The sequence below is a fragment of the Siniperca chuatsi genome, linkage group LG1, assembly GCF_020085105.1.
Source record: "Siniperca chuatsi isolate FFG_IHB_CAS linkage group LG1, ASM2008510v1, whole genome shotgun sequence".
Classification (NCBI taxonomy): Eukaryota; Metazoa; Chordata; class Actinopteri; order Centrarchiformes; family Sinipercidae; genus Siniperca; species Siniperca chuatsi.
The window spans coordinates 1,193,570-1,210,123 of NC_058042.1; the positions used below are offsets into that span (position 1 = coordinate 1,193,570).

Genomic DNA, 16,554 nt, shown 5'->3' on the forward strand with positions numbered 1-16,554 from the left:
TTTGTTCTTCACCTTCTCTGCGTAGGTTTGCTGAGATGTTCGCATGTCTCTCCACAGACGCAGAAGATCAGCTTTAACAGTGAGCCACCTCAAACATAGTTTGATTGAGGTTTGATTGATAGCCATTGTTTAGTTACACTGTGCTTGACTACTCCAAAGGTCAGTTGAGGTATAGTGTTACAGGTAGTTGTATTTATTGAGGTGCTCGAGTTCGCCAAAAGGCTATTTTTCATCTGCAGTCCCAGGTGTCCAACATATAGACCGTAATGGACTCAACAACCAGACTGAAATTTAAAACATCAGATTTAGGATCTGGAACCAAGACAGAAAAATGTGTGACAAGATAGAAACAAACAGTATGAATAAAGGCAGAGAGGTTTCTAGCAGACGTTCATGAGACTCAAGGTCCAGTCACAGTGAAATTCATCCAGGCATCCTCGCAAAGCAGGTGACTCCTCACAGGGTTAGCTGCTGAACTATAGCCAGAGAGCTAACGGCTAACACGCTAGCCAGCCAGCCGGGAACATGCTAACCCCAGTCGGTCATAATAGCTTTCTATTTTCTCTGTACTGGACTGTTTATTCTCCCTCACCTTTTGTTTTCAGGATTATTCATCATTTCATTCGATAAAGAGTTACTGTAGAGGGAAAAAAGCTCTCTGAGCTAACAAACTTGCTAACGGTCGCTCACGGGACAGTATGTGTCCACAACAGCTGTATCAGCATGATGTCCTCCTGTCTCCTAGCTGTGTGAACCGGGTCTCTGGTGTGGAGCAGTTTATACTCTGACAGAGGAGCTTCAATACAACTGGACGGTGACACACAGCTAATAAGCTACGATAGCTTCCTCCATTTTGGACTCTTGTCGACTCAGAGGTCAGAAATGTCAAGAAGGTTTGCTATTGGTCAGCAGCACAAATTCGAGTTTTAAACTTGACACAGAAGAGTCACGTGGATTTACGTTGCCCCCTCAAGTGAAGCCACTGAAGGTGGCGATTTAAATGTTGCTGTGACCAGAATTAAAGTGGTCATATTATGCTCATTTTCAGGTTCATAATTTTATTTCGTGGTTGTACCAGAACAGATTGGCATGGTTTTATTTTCAAAAAACACCATATTTTTTCCTCACACTGCTCATTACTGCAGCACCTCTTGTCTTGAACGCACCGTTTTAGCTACCGAGTGAGGCGTCTCACCTCTGTTCGATCTTTGTTGGGAGTTGCACATGCGCAGTACCGAGGTAAGGACTACTGGCCAATCAGAAGCAGAGTAGGGCGGGTCCTGACGAGCAAGGTAGTGTGATCCAAAACAAAGCGCTTCAGCCGGTAACTATGGCTTCGGTTCAGCCTACAACCCGGAAGTAAAGGCTGGACTGCAGCCGAGCTGTTTTCAGTTCAGGAGCAGAGTTTTCTGTGGGAGAGGGTAGCTCGCTTTGGGGTGGACTTTGGGCTTTTCCACTTCGCAAACATCTTACATGCACAAAAAGTGAAAAAGCCAAAAAGCATAATATGAACACTTTAAAGTCAGACTGCTGCAGTCGGTGTGTGAGAAGCATCATGCAGAGTAACTAAAACATCAGAGTGGATCAACAGTGATGTCACAGATGTGACGAGCAGGTCGACAGGAAGTCTCCCCGAGGTGTAAACACAGATTGTGCTGATGTCAGCGGTGAGTCAGCACTCTGTCACTGCACACACACACACACACACACACACACACACACACACAGTGTATCTGCAGTGTGAACAGTGTGTGTTCAGAGTACCTGAGTGTGACCCTCTGCGTTACCTGGATGAGCAGCTGCTGGCTGGGTGCGTTTGTTTCGGACAGCTCTGCAGTCAGAGAGGGGCGCTGTGAGAAGGCGGCGGTGGGCAGAGACAGGAAGGAGCCGTCGTCTTCACCATCACTCATCAGGAAGTCCACTGAGCTCGCTACGGACACACAGGGCGGACAAACAGAGCAAAGCTTTGTCTTAAAGTTTCGTCTCAGTTTATTTGTGTGAAGTGTTTCTGCAGAAAGTGAACGATTTCCTGACAAACTTGTTTTTAGGATTAAGGACTCTGGGGTCTCCTTCTGGTAGCAACATTAAAATCAGCTGTTCCTTTCAGCTGGTGAACCTGCTCTGGAGACAGGAAATGCTTTTTTAAAAACCTCAAGTCACAACCTGACGTCAGGACATCACTGCTGCCCACACAGTCGACAGTAACCAGTTATTACTTTCTGGACCCAGTCCGTCCCCCATTCAGGTCTCTATTTCTAGTGTCTGAGTGGACCAATGAAGACCTCCAACCACAAACACATTCAGCACATACTGTTCTTATAGACCAGACGGCGGTACACTAATCTGGGTTGTAGGTGGAAGTAAACAAAGCACCATCATCTGCGTATAACACTGATGTATCTAAAGGATTTCGCTTTTTAACCTCTTATGCCAAGACATTACGTGGTGAAAATATAGCAAATGGATGCCGTTATAATGAAAGTTATAATCCACAAAACTTTTGCCTAAAAATGTAGTCCGTTTTTTTCCAGACGGTTCTGTGCTGCTCCAACAACAAACTCACACTTTGGGGAAGGTCAGACAGAAGCGCTACGTTCATGTTATTTTGTCCCAACGTCTGTCATAACCAGGTTCAGACGAGTTTTAGAGACTAAATAACTTCACATTCACACAGACGACCTTCATCTGTCGGAGGTGATGAACCCAAACATCTGTTTTCACTCTGTGTTGAACTTTAATGACCCGTTTGAATTCAAACTTTACAGTCTATAATCACAACGGAGTGTTTGAAGTAGTTTGCCTTGTGATCCAGCAGAGAGCGCTGTTAAAGTTCACTATCAGCTTGACCCATTGCAGCCCAAGTGACCTGATCAATAAACCAAGCTGATCAGATGATCAGGACACCAAAGCATCTGAGCAGCAGAGTGTGGAAGTATTTTGGTTCTAAATGACCAACAAAGACTAAAAAGCAGCTGAGTTACTCCACAACACACCTGAGGCCTCAGCTGCTGCTGCAACACAGGTGAAGCAGCAGAGACTCCAGAAACCAGCGCAGCAACGTCACCTGTACAGACTCGTCTGACTGCCGACTCAACGCACATACATAAAGAAAATATAATGACACCGCCGTAGGGTTGTCAGTTAAACTCCTGACGTCCACAGGATGAAATCTCCTCGAGCAAGACGCTGAAGTCCACGTACCTCCTGATTTTCTTAACGAGAAAAGCGTCTTCAAATGAACAGAATCCATAAGCAGATTTGTGATCAGCGATTATTGAGGACATTGTACAAAACAAGAAATAACCTGAATTCTTTTCCTGAATCAGCTCAGACTTCTTCCCTCCTTCTGTTCCCGAGTAAACCTGGACTCCTCCTGAATACCATGGAAACCAGTCCGACCAGATAACAGGTGATAACAGCCACTGACACATTAACCTGCTGAAACTGTGTGCGCCTTAGAGTGTGTGTGGTCACAAGTTTTCTACGAGGCCTCAAATCTTATCAACCTGAGAACAATCTGCACTCTGTGGGAAAAATCTGAGTATTAAACGGACTTAACTCACTGAACTGTATTCAGACCTGCACACGTGGACTGAAACTGAAGGGAAACCTGTTCTGAACTAAAGCGACACTCTGACAGAGTAGAAAACAGGATTACACACACACACACACACACACACACGAGAAAACTGTTTGCTTTTTCTGGGTTACACAGTAAATGTTGACACTTGCAAAAACACGACAGATCCAAACACACACGTCTAACAAACAGGAATTAGTGCTGAAATGTTAGAAATTAAATGGTGATAATTTATAATTTTTTTAGTCAACTCTAAATGTTTTCCTCATGCAGCTTCTTCAATGTCAAGATTTGCATCTGTTCTCCATCTACTTCCACTGTTCATTCAATCTCTCGGTGCTGATCGGACTGAATGAACCATGTGAAAACGCCACATTTTTGACTCTAAGAACTAAAGAAAGACAAGCGATCAATAACTATCAAGGCTAATCAAGGCTGGATGAGGAACCTTAAAGTTGAGAATGAACTGTATCTTGTGACAGTTGCAGTGAATGTTTGATCACAGAATAAGTAAACAAGACTAAAGAGTCTCATCAGGTTTCTCCTGAATGAAATCCTCATTTATGACAAAGATCTCGAGCAGCTGTTTGTGTTCAGTCGTTAAGGTTTTAGCTTCATTTGTTGTCAAACTCATGGACAGCAAGAGCAGTTACCATGGCAACTGGACTGTCCCATTCAGATGCAGCAAAATTCAACAACCTGCCTTTTCTCTGTGAGAGCAGCAACCCTCTGGAATAATGTACTGCACTACCAACATTTTCAAAATCACTTAAAATACGGTTAAAACCCATCTACACCTCCAGGGCTGTCACCAGCTCCGTTTGTGATCTTCGTGGATCTCGAGGCGCAGCCGGGGGACTAGAGCGTTCGGTTTGGGGACCTCAGAGGTCAGATGATGTGGTTCTGTTGGCCTCATCAGACCGCGAGCTCCAGCGATGCACTCGGGCAGTTTGCAGTGTGAAACAGCCGGCAACTCCAAGTCTGAGGCCATGGTTCTCTGCCGGAAAACGGTGGATTGTTGCCTCCGGGTCGGGAGTGACTTGCTGCCCCAAGGGAAGGAGTTCAAGTATCTCGGGGTTGTTGACCAATGAGGGTAAAATGGAGCGCGAGATGGACAGGCGGATTGGTGCGGCGTCAGCAGTAATGCGGGCATTGTGCCGCTGAAGAGGGAGCTGAGCCGGAAGGCAAAGCTTTCGATCTGCGTTCAGGGTGTCTGGATCAGCCTGAGAGAGAGGGTAAGGAGCGCAGACATCCGGACGGAGCTCGGAGTAGAGCCGCCGCTCCTTCATGCTGAAAGGAGCCAGTTGAGGTGGTTCAGATACCTGATCAGGATCCTCCTGGGAGCCTTCCTTTGGAGGTTTTCTGAGCACGTCCAACTGGGAGGAGACCCAGAAAACACCGGAGAGATTATATATCTCATCTGGCCTGGGAACGCCTCGGGATCCCCCAGGATGAGCTGGGAAACGTCGCTGGGCAGAGGAACGTCTGGACCACCCTGTTTAGCCCATCAATTGTAGCTGTCCTGAACATCTGCAGTGTTCAACCCCCTCGGGTCTGATCATTTTCCCTTTCTGAGACCGCCCGACCGCACTTGTCCAGTCCCAATGACATTCCCGTGTCGCTGCAGTAGATCCTGGTGGTGTGGATCAGTGAGTCGGCGTCCCGCTCCTTCCTGACGTAAAGCCTGATGTCATCCATGTAGAGGAGGTGACTGATGGTTGCTCCTCGTGGGAACCGGTATCCGTAGCCACTCTTTGCGATGATCTGGCTGAGGGGGTCCAGGCCTACGCAGAACAACAGCGGGGATCGTGCATCACCTTGGTATAACGCAGCACTTGATGCTGACTTGTGCAGTCGGCTTTGAATTGGATCTAGACTTGTTTTCCACAGCCCCTTTGAGTTCTTGATGAAGGCTCTTTGTGTCCTGTTGATCTTTTACATTTCCAAGCATTTCAGGAAACACACACACACACACACACACACACACACACACTATCCCCGTGGGGGACAGTCATTGACATAATGCTTACCCTAGCCCCTGAGCCTAACGTTAGCCTAACTTTAACCTGAACCCGAAAACCAAGTCTTAACCCTCAAAAAGCCGTCTCTACCCGTGGGTTAGTGTGCGTTCAGGTTAAAGTCCCCGCCAGGATATGAGAACATGAAACACACAAACGCTATTTTGGGGTTTTGACTATTTGCCAACAAAACAAGACATTTGAAGACGTCATCTTGGACTTCCTGACACTTTGTGGACCAATCGATTAATCGAGAAAATAATCCCCAGACTAATCGATGATCAGAGCACTTGTTAGCCGCAGCCCTGATAAACAAACCACACATGAATACGTACAAACATATAAAAGAAACAAAGCCGACATTTACCTGCACATGTATGCACCAACTCATCCGTCATGATAAACCAGACTCAGATTATAAATAAACAATATTTGATCTATAATCCACTAAAACTATAAGGCTCTTATTTAACATCAAATACTTTTCCCCTACAAGTTTTAGAAATATATTTTGGCAAAAATACTATCAATAGTTCCTCTATTAAAGCTCTGTCATCATTTCTAATTGAATTGAGGGCTGCAACTAACAATTATTTTCATTATTAATTAATCTGCTGACTATTTTCTCGATTAATAACTTTGTTTATGTCAGAAAACAGTGAAAAATGTCAAAGGGGACGTCTTCAAATGTCTTATTCTGTCCAACCAGAGATTCAATTTACTGAGATATAAAAACAGAAATGCAGAAAATCTAACACCAGTTTGACATTTTTGCTTCACAAATGACTTAAAACAAATAATCAATTATTAAAATTGAAAAACAGCCGACTAATTGTTGTAGCTCGAAACAAACCTTGATATAAAAAGGCTGGCAGAGAAATTAGCTTTCATGGAAAACAGCTGATACGAGAAGAGGAAAAACAACATGATGACAAAATCGGCTCGAGAAAGAAAAGCATGAACACTGACAGAAACTGACAAAAGCTCCGGTGTTGTTAACCTGTCGTCTCCCGGGACGCCGACTGTAAAACGATCAGCTGAGAAAAACAGAGCGAACACACACACACAAATAAAGAAAACGTGATATTTTCTGCTCACCTGTTTGTCTGCACTATCACACACACACACACACACACACTCAGGTCTCCTCTGCTTCCTCTCACTGTCGAGCTCCATTCATTACTAACAGGTATGACTCACCTCTCCTCCCTCCACACACACACACACTCTGCTGTCATGCCAAAAATGCAGCCACGCTGGTGTTTTTTTTCGGTTCAAAGCTCCCTCCTCGCTCTGACTCACCGTCCAATGAGATGTCTTTCTTCCAGAGCTCCTGCAGGCAGGGGGCGTGGCTGAGGTCCCAGGTCTTTCTTGTGCTGAACATGACCGCCGGGCTGAGCAGAGCGCTGGACCGCTGGACCGGCTGCAAACGGAGCCACAGGAAGGAAAGAGCATTTAGACCAGCGTTTTTCAGAATAAAACTGAAATGAAGCCAAGCGTAAAAGTGTTCTCGTTGCAAATGAGTTGGTTCTACTGTAATAAGTCTTAAGGTTATATTTTTTTCTTCATGTGCAGATTTAAACCAACACTAGTGCTAAAACATTCAGTCCATCAACAGAAAATTAAATCAGCAACTATTTTAATCAGCAATAAATCTTTTCAGTCATTTTTCGATCAAAACTGTCGATCGTAACTCAAAGTGACGTCTTCAAATGTCTCGTTTTGTTCGACCAACAGTCCAAAACCCAAAGAGATTCAGTTTACTGTCATTTTAGACAGAGACGAGAGAGAAAGGCAGAAAATCTGAGAGTCTAAAGTAGTTTCTCCAAACACAGTATTCAGCCCCTTCTGACCATCTCGAACTGAACAGAGCCAATACTCACTAATAACAACTTTTAAAAACGTCCATCAGACTCATCGAGTTTGACATGCAGCCTGTTCTCTGATTGGTCCGACTCCACTGAGGTAAACGTCTGGAAAATCTACTAAAGATGTTTTCTTGATAAGTGTTTTTAAAGACGAGCAGCTGAGTTTACTTTTCCTTTCACGTATCGTCCAGAGACCGAAACACCAGCAGCTGCTGGACTGTGATGAACCGTGCTTCATCGTTCATGCTCCCCTCAGGATGAACTGTAATAACTCTGCTGATCCTCTGACTTTCCATCTAGCGCCACCATCAGGTCGACACGTTAACGTGTCCGACACTTTGGCTTCTGACCAAACACCTGCAGAGCTGCTGGCGTTCCCATCAGCCTCAGCTGCACTCTGTGTCTACTGCTAATCAGCTAATGTTAGCATGCTAAACTAAGATGATCATGTTAAACATTATACCTGCTGAACAGCATGTTAGCATGCTGATGTTAGCATTTAGCTCAAAGCACCGCTGTGTCTCACAGAGCTGCTAGCTGCAGACTCTGTCATTTATCAAGAGACCACGCAAACAATTAATTGATTATCCAAAAGTTGCAGATTAATTTTCCATGGATCAACCAATCAGTGAATTGTTTCAGCTCTGCTGCAGACGCTGTGGAACGTGGCGCTGCTCCGTGCTATGAAACTTGGGGAAACAAACGACTCAAATGTGGCAGAAGTAGCACCGGGTCCGGTTGGTCCTCCGTCAGCGACAGTGTGCAGTGTGATATCGGGGACCAGAGACGGACTTCTTGTCTTTCTCCCAGCAGGTACAGAAGTTAGCTTGTTAGTGAGGAGCATCTTGAATTCAAACCAACTCGTCGGGCGTCAGCGTTTGTTTCTCTGATACATCAAATGAAAACATGCACAACTCTTCTGCAGTACACCATAATATATTCCTGTTCTTATTCTTGTCCCGTCTCACCTGTGGGATCCCACCAATCAGACGACAGCCTCTACACTGTACCTGTTCCCTCTTTAAGACTCTTTTCTTACCCGTCCATGTGCACGGCGAGGTTGTCGCTCTGAGGGACGGGCGTAGCGCTGTCTGTCCAGCCAGCTCTTGTTGATCAGAGTTCCCACCCAGCCCAGCATGCTGCCGCTGCACGCTCACATCCTCTCAGACCGCTGAACTGGTCCCATTCAGCCCGTCACACAGAACCAGTGACCTGCTGCTGAGCTGAGATAACCTGCTGCGCACACTGACCTGGAGTCAGTTAACCCAGCTACCCTCTCTGTACTGCATCACACCAGGATTACCAACATCTGATCTCAGACCAGCTGATGAGAGAGCTACCTGGTCAGGATGAAGTCACTGAATGTAATCTGTTAATCCTCAGAGCAGATGGCCTCTTTAACCCTCGACTGGCCGCAGGGACGCAGGTTCAGAGTACTATCCGATCACAGTAAGTGGTTAATGACTGACAAAGTCTCACTTTTCAGTGTTCAAGATTCACCTGCTGATACTAATAATATACACTCAGTGGCCACTTTATTAGGTACACCTGTAAAATCTGATGCAATCCAACAGCTCAGCCATAAATTCTACTTTTACAAATGTTCAGGTGTTCATTTAACTCGTTTATTACGGAGGATGTAGTCTGCAGTGGTGTTGAACTACATTATATCGAGGCGTTTCTGATGTTTTGGGATCCTCCCTGATGTTTTGTCGACCCATCCATCCACGCCGACCTCTATAACGTCACCTGACTTCCTCCTTTGCTCCCGTCGTAACTCCTACGACGCCTGAGATAAAGACGGCCGCCGCGATCAGAGGGAGAGACGACATTTTACGAAATATAACACTCAGGGCAAAGAGCAGAGGTTTGTGCCGTCACCTAGTAACTAAATGAGATGAGAATGGATGGATTATGGCCGGGCCTGCCAGGCACAGGCCCTGGGGCCCCTAAACCAGAGCCCTGGGGCCCCTAAACCAGAGCCCTGGGGCCCCTAAACCAGAGCCTGTATGAAGTGACTCATTTATTTCTTGTTGGGAAGTCAAAGTTGTCAGTTAAAGTATGTTCTGATCACATTATTAGTCACGTTAGCAGCGCGGCTCTATGGAGACTGAAACATCTCAGCAGCTGTTGGACTCTGTGTTCACTGCTAACTAGCTAATGTTAGCATGCTAACACGCTAAACTAAGATGGTGGACATTATACCTGCTAAAAGCTTTTAGATGTCGTTGCTTAAACTCCTTTAAGGCTGCAACTAATCATTTGTGTCATCATTGATTATTTTTATGATTAAAAAAATCGAGTCAACACATCTACAAATGTCTCGTTACGTCCAACCAACAGTCCAAAACCCAAAGACACGCGTGTGGAAATCTGTGTTCCAGCAGCATTTCACAACAGGTGATTTATTCTCACGTCGACGTTACTTTGATATTTAAAACCTCTAGGATAAGAAGGTATTAAACTGCTGACACACACACACACACACACGATGCATTGTGAAAGTGCGGATTAGAGCTTTGCGGCTGGAGTAAGATGCTGGCATGCCACACACACACACACACACACACACAGTATATGAAAGTATTATTAATGTTGACAGCTGCTGACACATTTGTCCATGCAGACTGCAGAGCTCAGGTTAACCTTTCACACTGCCTGCGATGACACAGACGCACAGTCTGAATTCATTGGCATCAGTTTTATGCAGAATAAACATTTTCTCAGCTACAACAACTCAAAGTCAGCGAGGAGAAAAATAAAACTCTGGCTCTGGTTTGATTAAATCGACTTATTAGTGCCGACTTCGTGTTTTCACACAGGACCGGCTGCATGTTGCAGCTTTGAGGCTCAGTTCAGTTTATTTTCCTCTTGAAGTGAGTCATGAACACGTGGAGCGACGTGTTTTTTTCCGCCCACAGTTTCCAACCAGCAGCCGACCGTTTCCCGGCCGTGTCAGACTGCAGCAGATGGCTCTCTGCTGCAGTCCGACACTTCACGGCCCAACGGTCTCGTCTGAAAACACCTCGACGCTGACTCTGGATCAGGCAGTCTGTCAGAGACGCAGAGGACGGTCCACTGACGTCATCTGTCTCTGAACATCGCAGCTCGCTGCTGTTAACAGGTAACAACTAAGACAGAGTAACACGCTGCCCCCCTGTGGTCACGGCCTCCTATTACTGGGGGTTTATGGTGGGTAAACCCTCCTTTTTCAGACTGCACACAGAGCAGTGCGTTCTTCGATGCAAGTCCATCAAAATGAATAAAAGCAGGAATATATTATGGTGTACTGCAGAAGAGTTGTGCATGTTTTCATTTGATGTATCAGAGAAACAAACGCTGACGCCCGACGAGTTGGTTTGAATTCAAGATGCTCCTCACTAACAAGCTAACTTCTGTACCTGCTGGGAGAAAGACAAGAAGTCCGTCTCTGGTCCCAGATATCACACTGTCGCTGACGGAGGACCAACCGGACCCGGTGCTACTTCTGCCACATTTGAGTCGTTTGTTTCCCAAGTTTCATAGCACGGAGCAGCGCCACGTTCCACAGCGTCTGCAGCAGAGCTGAAACAATTCACTGATTATATCGTGGAAAAGGTTTCAGTCGTAGTCGTCTGGACGCTGTTTTCAGAATCAAGACGTTTCGGCTCCCATCCGGAAGTCATTCTCAGTTGTGAAAATGTTCTGAGAACTCAGAAATTTAAGCTACTCTGTGTTGCTGAAGCCCCGCCCTCAGGAAGGAGTCTACCTGAGTGTCTGCTGTTCACCTGCCTAGTTTCACCTGAAACTGACCTGGTTCTTGATTCTGAAAACAGCGTCCAGACGACTACGACTGAAACCTTTTCTACGATGGAACGCTCCTGGACGAATGAGGGACTACACCGTCTAATTCATTGATTAGTTAATCCATGGAAAAGGAATCTGCAACTTTTGGATAATCAATTAATTATTTTAGTCATTTATCAAGAGACCACAGAGTCTGCAGCTAGCAAAGCAGCTCTGTGAGACACAGCGCTGCTTTGAGCTAAATGCTAACATCAGCATGCTAACATGCTGATGTTCAGCAGGTATAATGTTTACCATGATCACCATCTTAGTTTAGCTTGTTAGCATGCTAACATTAGCTAATTAGCACATTTCAGTTTTACTAATCAATAAACAGGATCAGAAGTTTGTTTTCCTGCTGATATACACGTTTTTAAAGAGTGATGGTGACTGAATGAGAAGACGTTAAATCAACACTTTGAACCGAAGGCTGTTTTTGCTCCGTTTTCACTCCCTTTATGTAGGAAATTTTGAATTATAGAAATTAGACTTACTAAGCGTTTCACAGAAAAAGTGACCAAAAAATATATAGTATGATACAGACGTCGTCATCTTTAGTCTTTAGGGTCAAAGCTCCGTCACACTTCATAACCAGGCTGAAGACCCCATTGTGCTTGAAATTATTCTTATTGATGATTATTAATCTTCATATTCAGATAGATGATTGTGAGCTGGCAGTATAATGCTGCAAAGCTGGAAACTGAAACTGTTTCTTTAAAATCATTAAAAGATCAACATTTAAACTGAATTATACTCCAAAAATATCTGGTCGCAATATTAAAATACTGATAAACACAGCATCGATCTGCATCACATCCTGTCCTGCTCGGTTTACCTCCTGGAGAGACTAAGACCCTCCTCCTCCTCCTCCTCTTCATCCCTCCCTCCTCTTCTGCTCCACTAAACTGGGTCAAACCATCTCCGTTTTCAGTCTCCATGTGCTCAGAGTCAAACCCCGTCTACCCGCCCACACCGCGTTTACTACGACCGACTGAATTACTGTCTTATTGGGTGAAAAAAGATATTCTCATAAAATGAAACTTATCATCAGGTCAAACATTCAGACGGATGTGAAGTTTCATCAGCGGCTCTTCAGTGTTTTCTCTGCTCCCGTCAGCAGAAACATATTGTGATCCACGGTCACCAGACGAGTCTGTTCGCTGTCCAAATGAGCTGCAGCAACAAGAACCACTGTTCAAGCCAATCGGGCTGAAAACAGCGAGACTGCTTTTAAAAAACATCCGGGAATATTCACTGAAAATCTGCGAAAATCTTCTAAAAATACGAAACGCATCTATCTGACTGCTGTTAGTCTCTTTGTGAAGGCTGATGACATTCAGACAGAGTTACACCGACCGTTTATTTCTTCTCGTCGCGTTAAAAAAAAGCCTCTGAAACAACACTTGGACTAAAATATCATGAAATCAGACCGATGACTCGAAGGTTTCCTTGATTCCGATTAGTCGATTAAGGAAAAGAAAGTAAATCCTCGACATTTTTAAGCGGAAATACCAACCACAAACACGAGGGAACGATCTTCAGAGTCTCGCTCGAGGACTCTTCATTGTAAGGTTGGTGGTTTGATTCCCGGCTCCTCCTGTGTTGAACAGGTGAGTCACAGACGCTCCTTCGTGGCTAAAAAACACACTTTAGTCATTTATTACAGCGGCTGATCTTCCTGAAATCACTATGAGACCTAAAAACACCTGCCTGTAGCCCCGCCCACACCTGCGCTGCCTGACGAAGACCTTTTCGATGAACATTTCTGGAGCTTGCAAATTTCAGCGTGCAGACAAACTCTGCTTTTCCTTTGCACGCTGCAGCAGAAATGAATTGTACGTGTGGGGCACGCCGATAACCACAGGAGGCAGAATAAAAAAAACGGAGGAGAGTGAAAACGTTACCAGACAAAAGGAGGATTATCAGGACGTGTGAGGAAATCCACACGGGAATAAAAATGAAACAGAAAAATAAAGCTTAATGCTGCCGTCCTCTGAGCACACGGCACGTATTCAGGTCAGCGGCGGAAACACGACACTCTGCATCAGGTTACAGCCAGACGTCCATCGCACTGGATTACTCTCGCCGTCTCTATTCAACACGCCCGTTTTCTCTGCAGCCTCTCTATCCTCCGACCTTCATCCCTCCATCCCTCCCTCCCTCTTTGTGTCTGTCGGTTCGGCTCTCACCTCCCTCCCTGCGGCCTCGCCGTCTGCATCATCGCTGCATCCTCCTGCTCGCTGCAGCTTCACGCCGACACACAGCAGCAGGATCGCTGTCAACGCCACCCGCCGACCCCCTCAACACACACACACACACACACACACACACAGCTTCCTCCCTCTCTGTTCCCCTAGCAACAGCACAGCAGCATCACACCTCCTCCAGCACCGCCCCCCCTCCCTCCCATCGAAGGATAAATATTTCAGCCTCAACTGAAGCGTGAGGAGCTGCTCCTCCCCCCAACTGAAATATTCAACAGCCCTGTGTGTGTGTGTGTGTGTGTGTGTGTGTGTGTGTGTGTGTGTGTGTGTGTGTGTGTGTGTGTGTGTGTGTGTGTGTGTGTGTGTGTGTTACTCGAACGACAGTAGAAACTAGAGCTGCAGCTAACGATTATTTTTCATAATTACTTTCTATTGTTTGGTCTATAAAACGTTACGGTCCTATCTTTAGTCCCCATTCTCAGTTTTGTATTTCATTCTACTCAGTTTTAGTTATTGTTCATAATTTGGCCTTTTAATTGTTGTTTAATTGTTTCTTACCTACTTCACTTGTTTTGTTAAGCAGCTTAACACTGCCGTTTCCCTTTAGGGTTAAAAAAAAAATCTATTGATCAAAATGCCAGAAAATACTGAAAAAAAAAAATGTAAATGAAAAAAACAAAAATGAAATAAAAAAAAAAAAAAAAAATTCTTAAAGCTCAAGTTCATTCAAAATGTTTAGTCTAAAATCTAAAGACATTCCCTTTAATGTCGTAAAAGACAAAGAAAACCAGTTAACAGTCACATTGGAGAAGCTGGAACCAGTACTTTTTTATTTTAGCTCAAAAAAAATGACAAAGGTTATTTGATAATGAAAATAGTTTAGATTCATTTTCTGTCCATCGACTAATTGATTAATCGTTTCAACTCTAGTAGAATCTGGATTTTTCATATTTCAGGTATTTAATGCTTTTTTTACTGTTCAAAAGGAGGTAGGATGCTGCTGAAGCAACAAACTCACTTCCTGTGTTTACAGGCGGGCCGGAGGGACAAAAAGCCCGGAATAAAGAAGGCCGAAGGAGAGGAAGCTGATCAAGCTCCAGAGCAAAACTCAGAGGATTAAACTGCTCCACAACAGAGACCTGGTTCACACCCAGCGAGGAGACGGGAGGACTTCGTGTGTTAGCCGTTAGCTCGCCAGCTAACCCTGTGAGGAGTCCGCGAGTCACTACATCACCAAACTTCTACCGCCGACTATTTCATGAAGACACACGGATTAACTTTCACTTCGTTACTTTCTGGCTTGACCGGGTCTTCACTGCGGACCGGGTCTTCACTGCGGACCGGGTCTTCACTGCGGACCATGAACAGAGCTCAGCGACAGATGTTTGATATTTTAAGTTGGCGGGTCTGTTTAACGTCTGAAACCTTCAGTATCAGAGCCGGGGCCGCAGCAGAGTCCCACTGTCGACGCCAAAAGAAGACTTTTTCCTGATTCCTTCGTTTGGGGAACAAACACGTTCAAACCGTTTGTTTAAATTTGACAAAATGTAGCAAACTGTTCAACGCAGCAGTGGAAATAATGAATTTTGCCTGAAGAAAATAAAAAATATAATAGTCTATGAATATAATAAAATATAGTCAGAAGTTTGAAAAGTTTCCTGATCAGGAACTATATGATCAGACATTGAATATTAACTTTACTTTTATTGTTTTTGATACTTTGTCGGACCCAAAACAGTACTGAGGTTTGATACACACCTTACCTTCAGTAAAAAATAGCTTTGAATGAACATTTTTCATTAAAAAAATACATCTGAAGAATAAGAAAAATGGATTTGATAAATCGTCATAGCGTTGAAAATATTTCTGTTGAGATCTCTTGCTCTGCACATAACTTATGCACACTGTCCATTTATTGCTATTATATTAAATATTAAAATTTCCTAAGCTTTTATTTTTTGGCCCTAAATCTACTACACATCTTCCCTCTGCCAAATACATTTCAGATAGACCACATAAATATTTACATCCACAATCATTTTCACAATCTTTCAAACTTTCAAAACTGACGTTTGTCCCGAAACACCCAAGAAAAATCAGATGAAATGTTTATGTTGAAATGAAAAACTCAAATACAAACTGAATACAGTTTCATGAAGCAGATACTTTGTGCCTGTTAGGACAGTTCGGAGATGAGACAGAAACACTGAAGTGTCCTGCAGGAGGACAGTTAGGGTTCAGCGGTCGAACTATCAGCATCAGATGATGATTAATCTGTCGTTACATAACTTCTGATCTGACTGACAGACTCGACCCAGAACATCTACATGTAACGAGTAACAAGGCCGGAGGATTAAATGTTGATGCTTCACATTCCTCTGCCGATGACCATCAGAGAACAAGAAACATCGGATTGAACTGGAACATACCGACATTAACCAGGAGACACCAATGAGGAAGAAACTTCTGAAGTTACAGAGTCAACAAATGGCCCAAATCATCAGCTCAGGTCTGCAAATATATAATCAGTGTCGGAACCAGTGTCGGACTCGGTGTCGGACCCCGCAGTAACTCGGCATCTCTGCCCTCCAGTCGGGACTTCTACAGAGAAATGTTTTGGCGTCCAGCCTCATTAGCATGTGATTGGCGTGACCAAGGTGCTAATACACTGTGATAGATCGATGGGCAGATTGAAGCTCAGACCACCATTTCTGTTCAAAGAGGGGTTTTCTTTTTTCACATGCTAATCAGGTACTTAACAGTGATGAGGGAGGTGCAGCCAGAGAACAACAGGCCTGATTACTGATTACTGGGCCATCATGGAAACAAAAGAAGGTCGGTTTCAGGTGAAACTAGCTAATCAACAGATACTCAGGTAGACTCCTTCCTGAGGGCGGGGCTTATGTAACACAGAGTAGCTTAAATTTCTGAGTTCTCAGACCATTTTCACAATTGAGAATGACTTCCGGATGGGAGCCGAAACGTCTTGATTCTGAAAACAGCGTCCAGATGACTACGACTGAAACCTTTTCTACGATAGAGCACTCCTGGACGAATGA

At 44.6% G+C, this 16,554-nt stretch overlaps 1 protein-coding gene and 1 long non-coding RNA gene across 12 annotated transcripts in view; one reads left to right on the top strand and one right to left on the bottom strand.

Annotated features, from left to right (window-relative positions):
* kifc3 (kinesin family member C3) overlaps positions 1-16,554 on the bottom strand; it is a 60,658-nt gene that overhangs the window by 26,104 nt on the left and 18,000 nt on the right. For 5 of the 11 annotated variants that reach the window (XM_044204104.1, XM_044204056.1, XM_044204048.1 and 2 more), the window contains exons 2-3: positions 6,901-7,021; positions 1,788-1,930 (exon numbers count right to left, since the gene is read on the bottom strand). In XM_044204104.1, the coding sequence (XP_044060039.1) occupies positions 1,788-1,930; positions 6,901-6,982 (225 nt within the window). In that variant the 5' untranslated portion in view covers positions 6,983-7,021. Of the gene's footprint in view, positions 1-1,787; positions 1,931-3,304; positions 3,447-6,696; positions 6,807-6,900; positions 7,022-8,505; positions 8,726-13,195; positions 13,408-13,480; positions 13,632-16,554 lie in introns of those variants that run through there. The other 6 variants (XM_044204112.1, XM_044204121.1, XM_044204084.1 and 3 more) reach the window with 6 other exon arrangements.
* On the top strand, positions 8,863-15,438 carry LOC122879719. The gene is made up of 2 exons (XR_006378776.1): positions 8,863-10,590; positions 14,529-15,438. It is a non-coding gene; the product is annotated as an uncharacterized LOC122879719 (long non-coding RNA).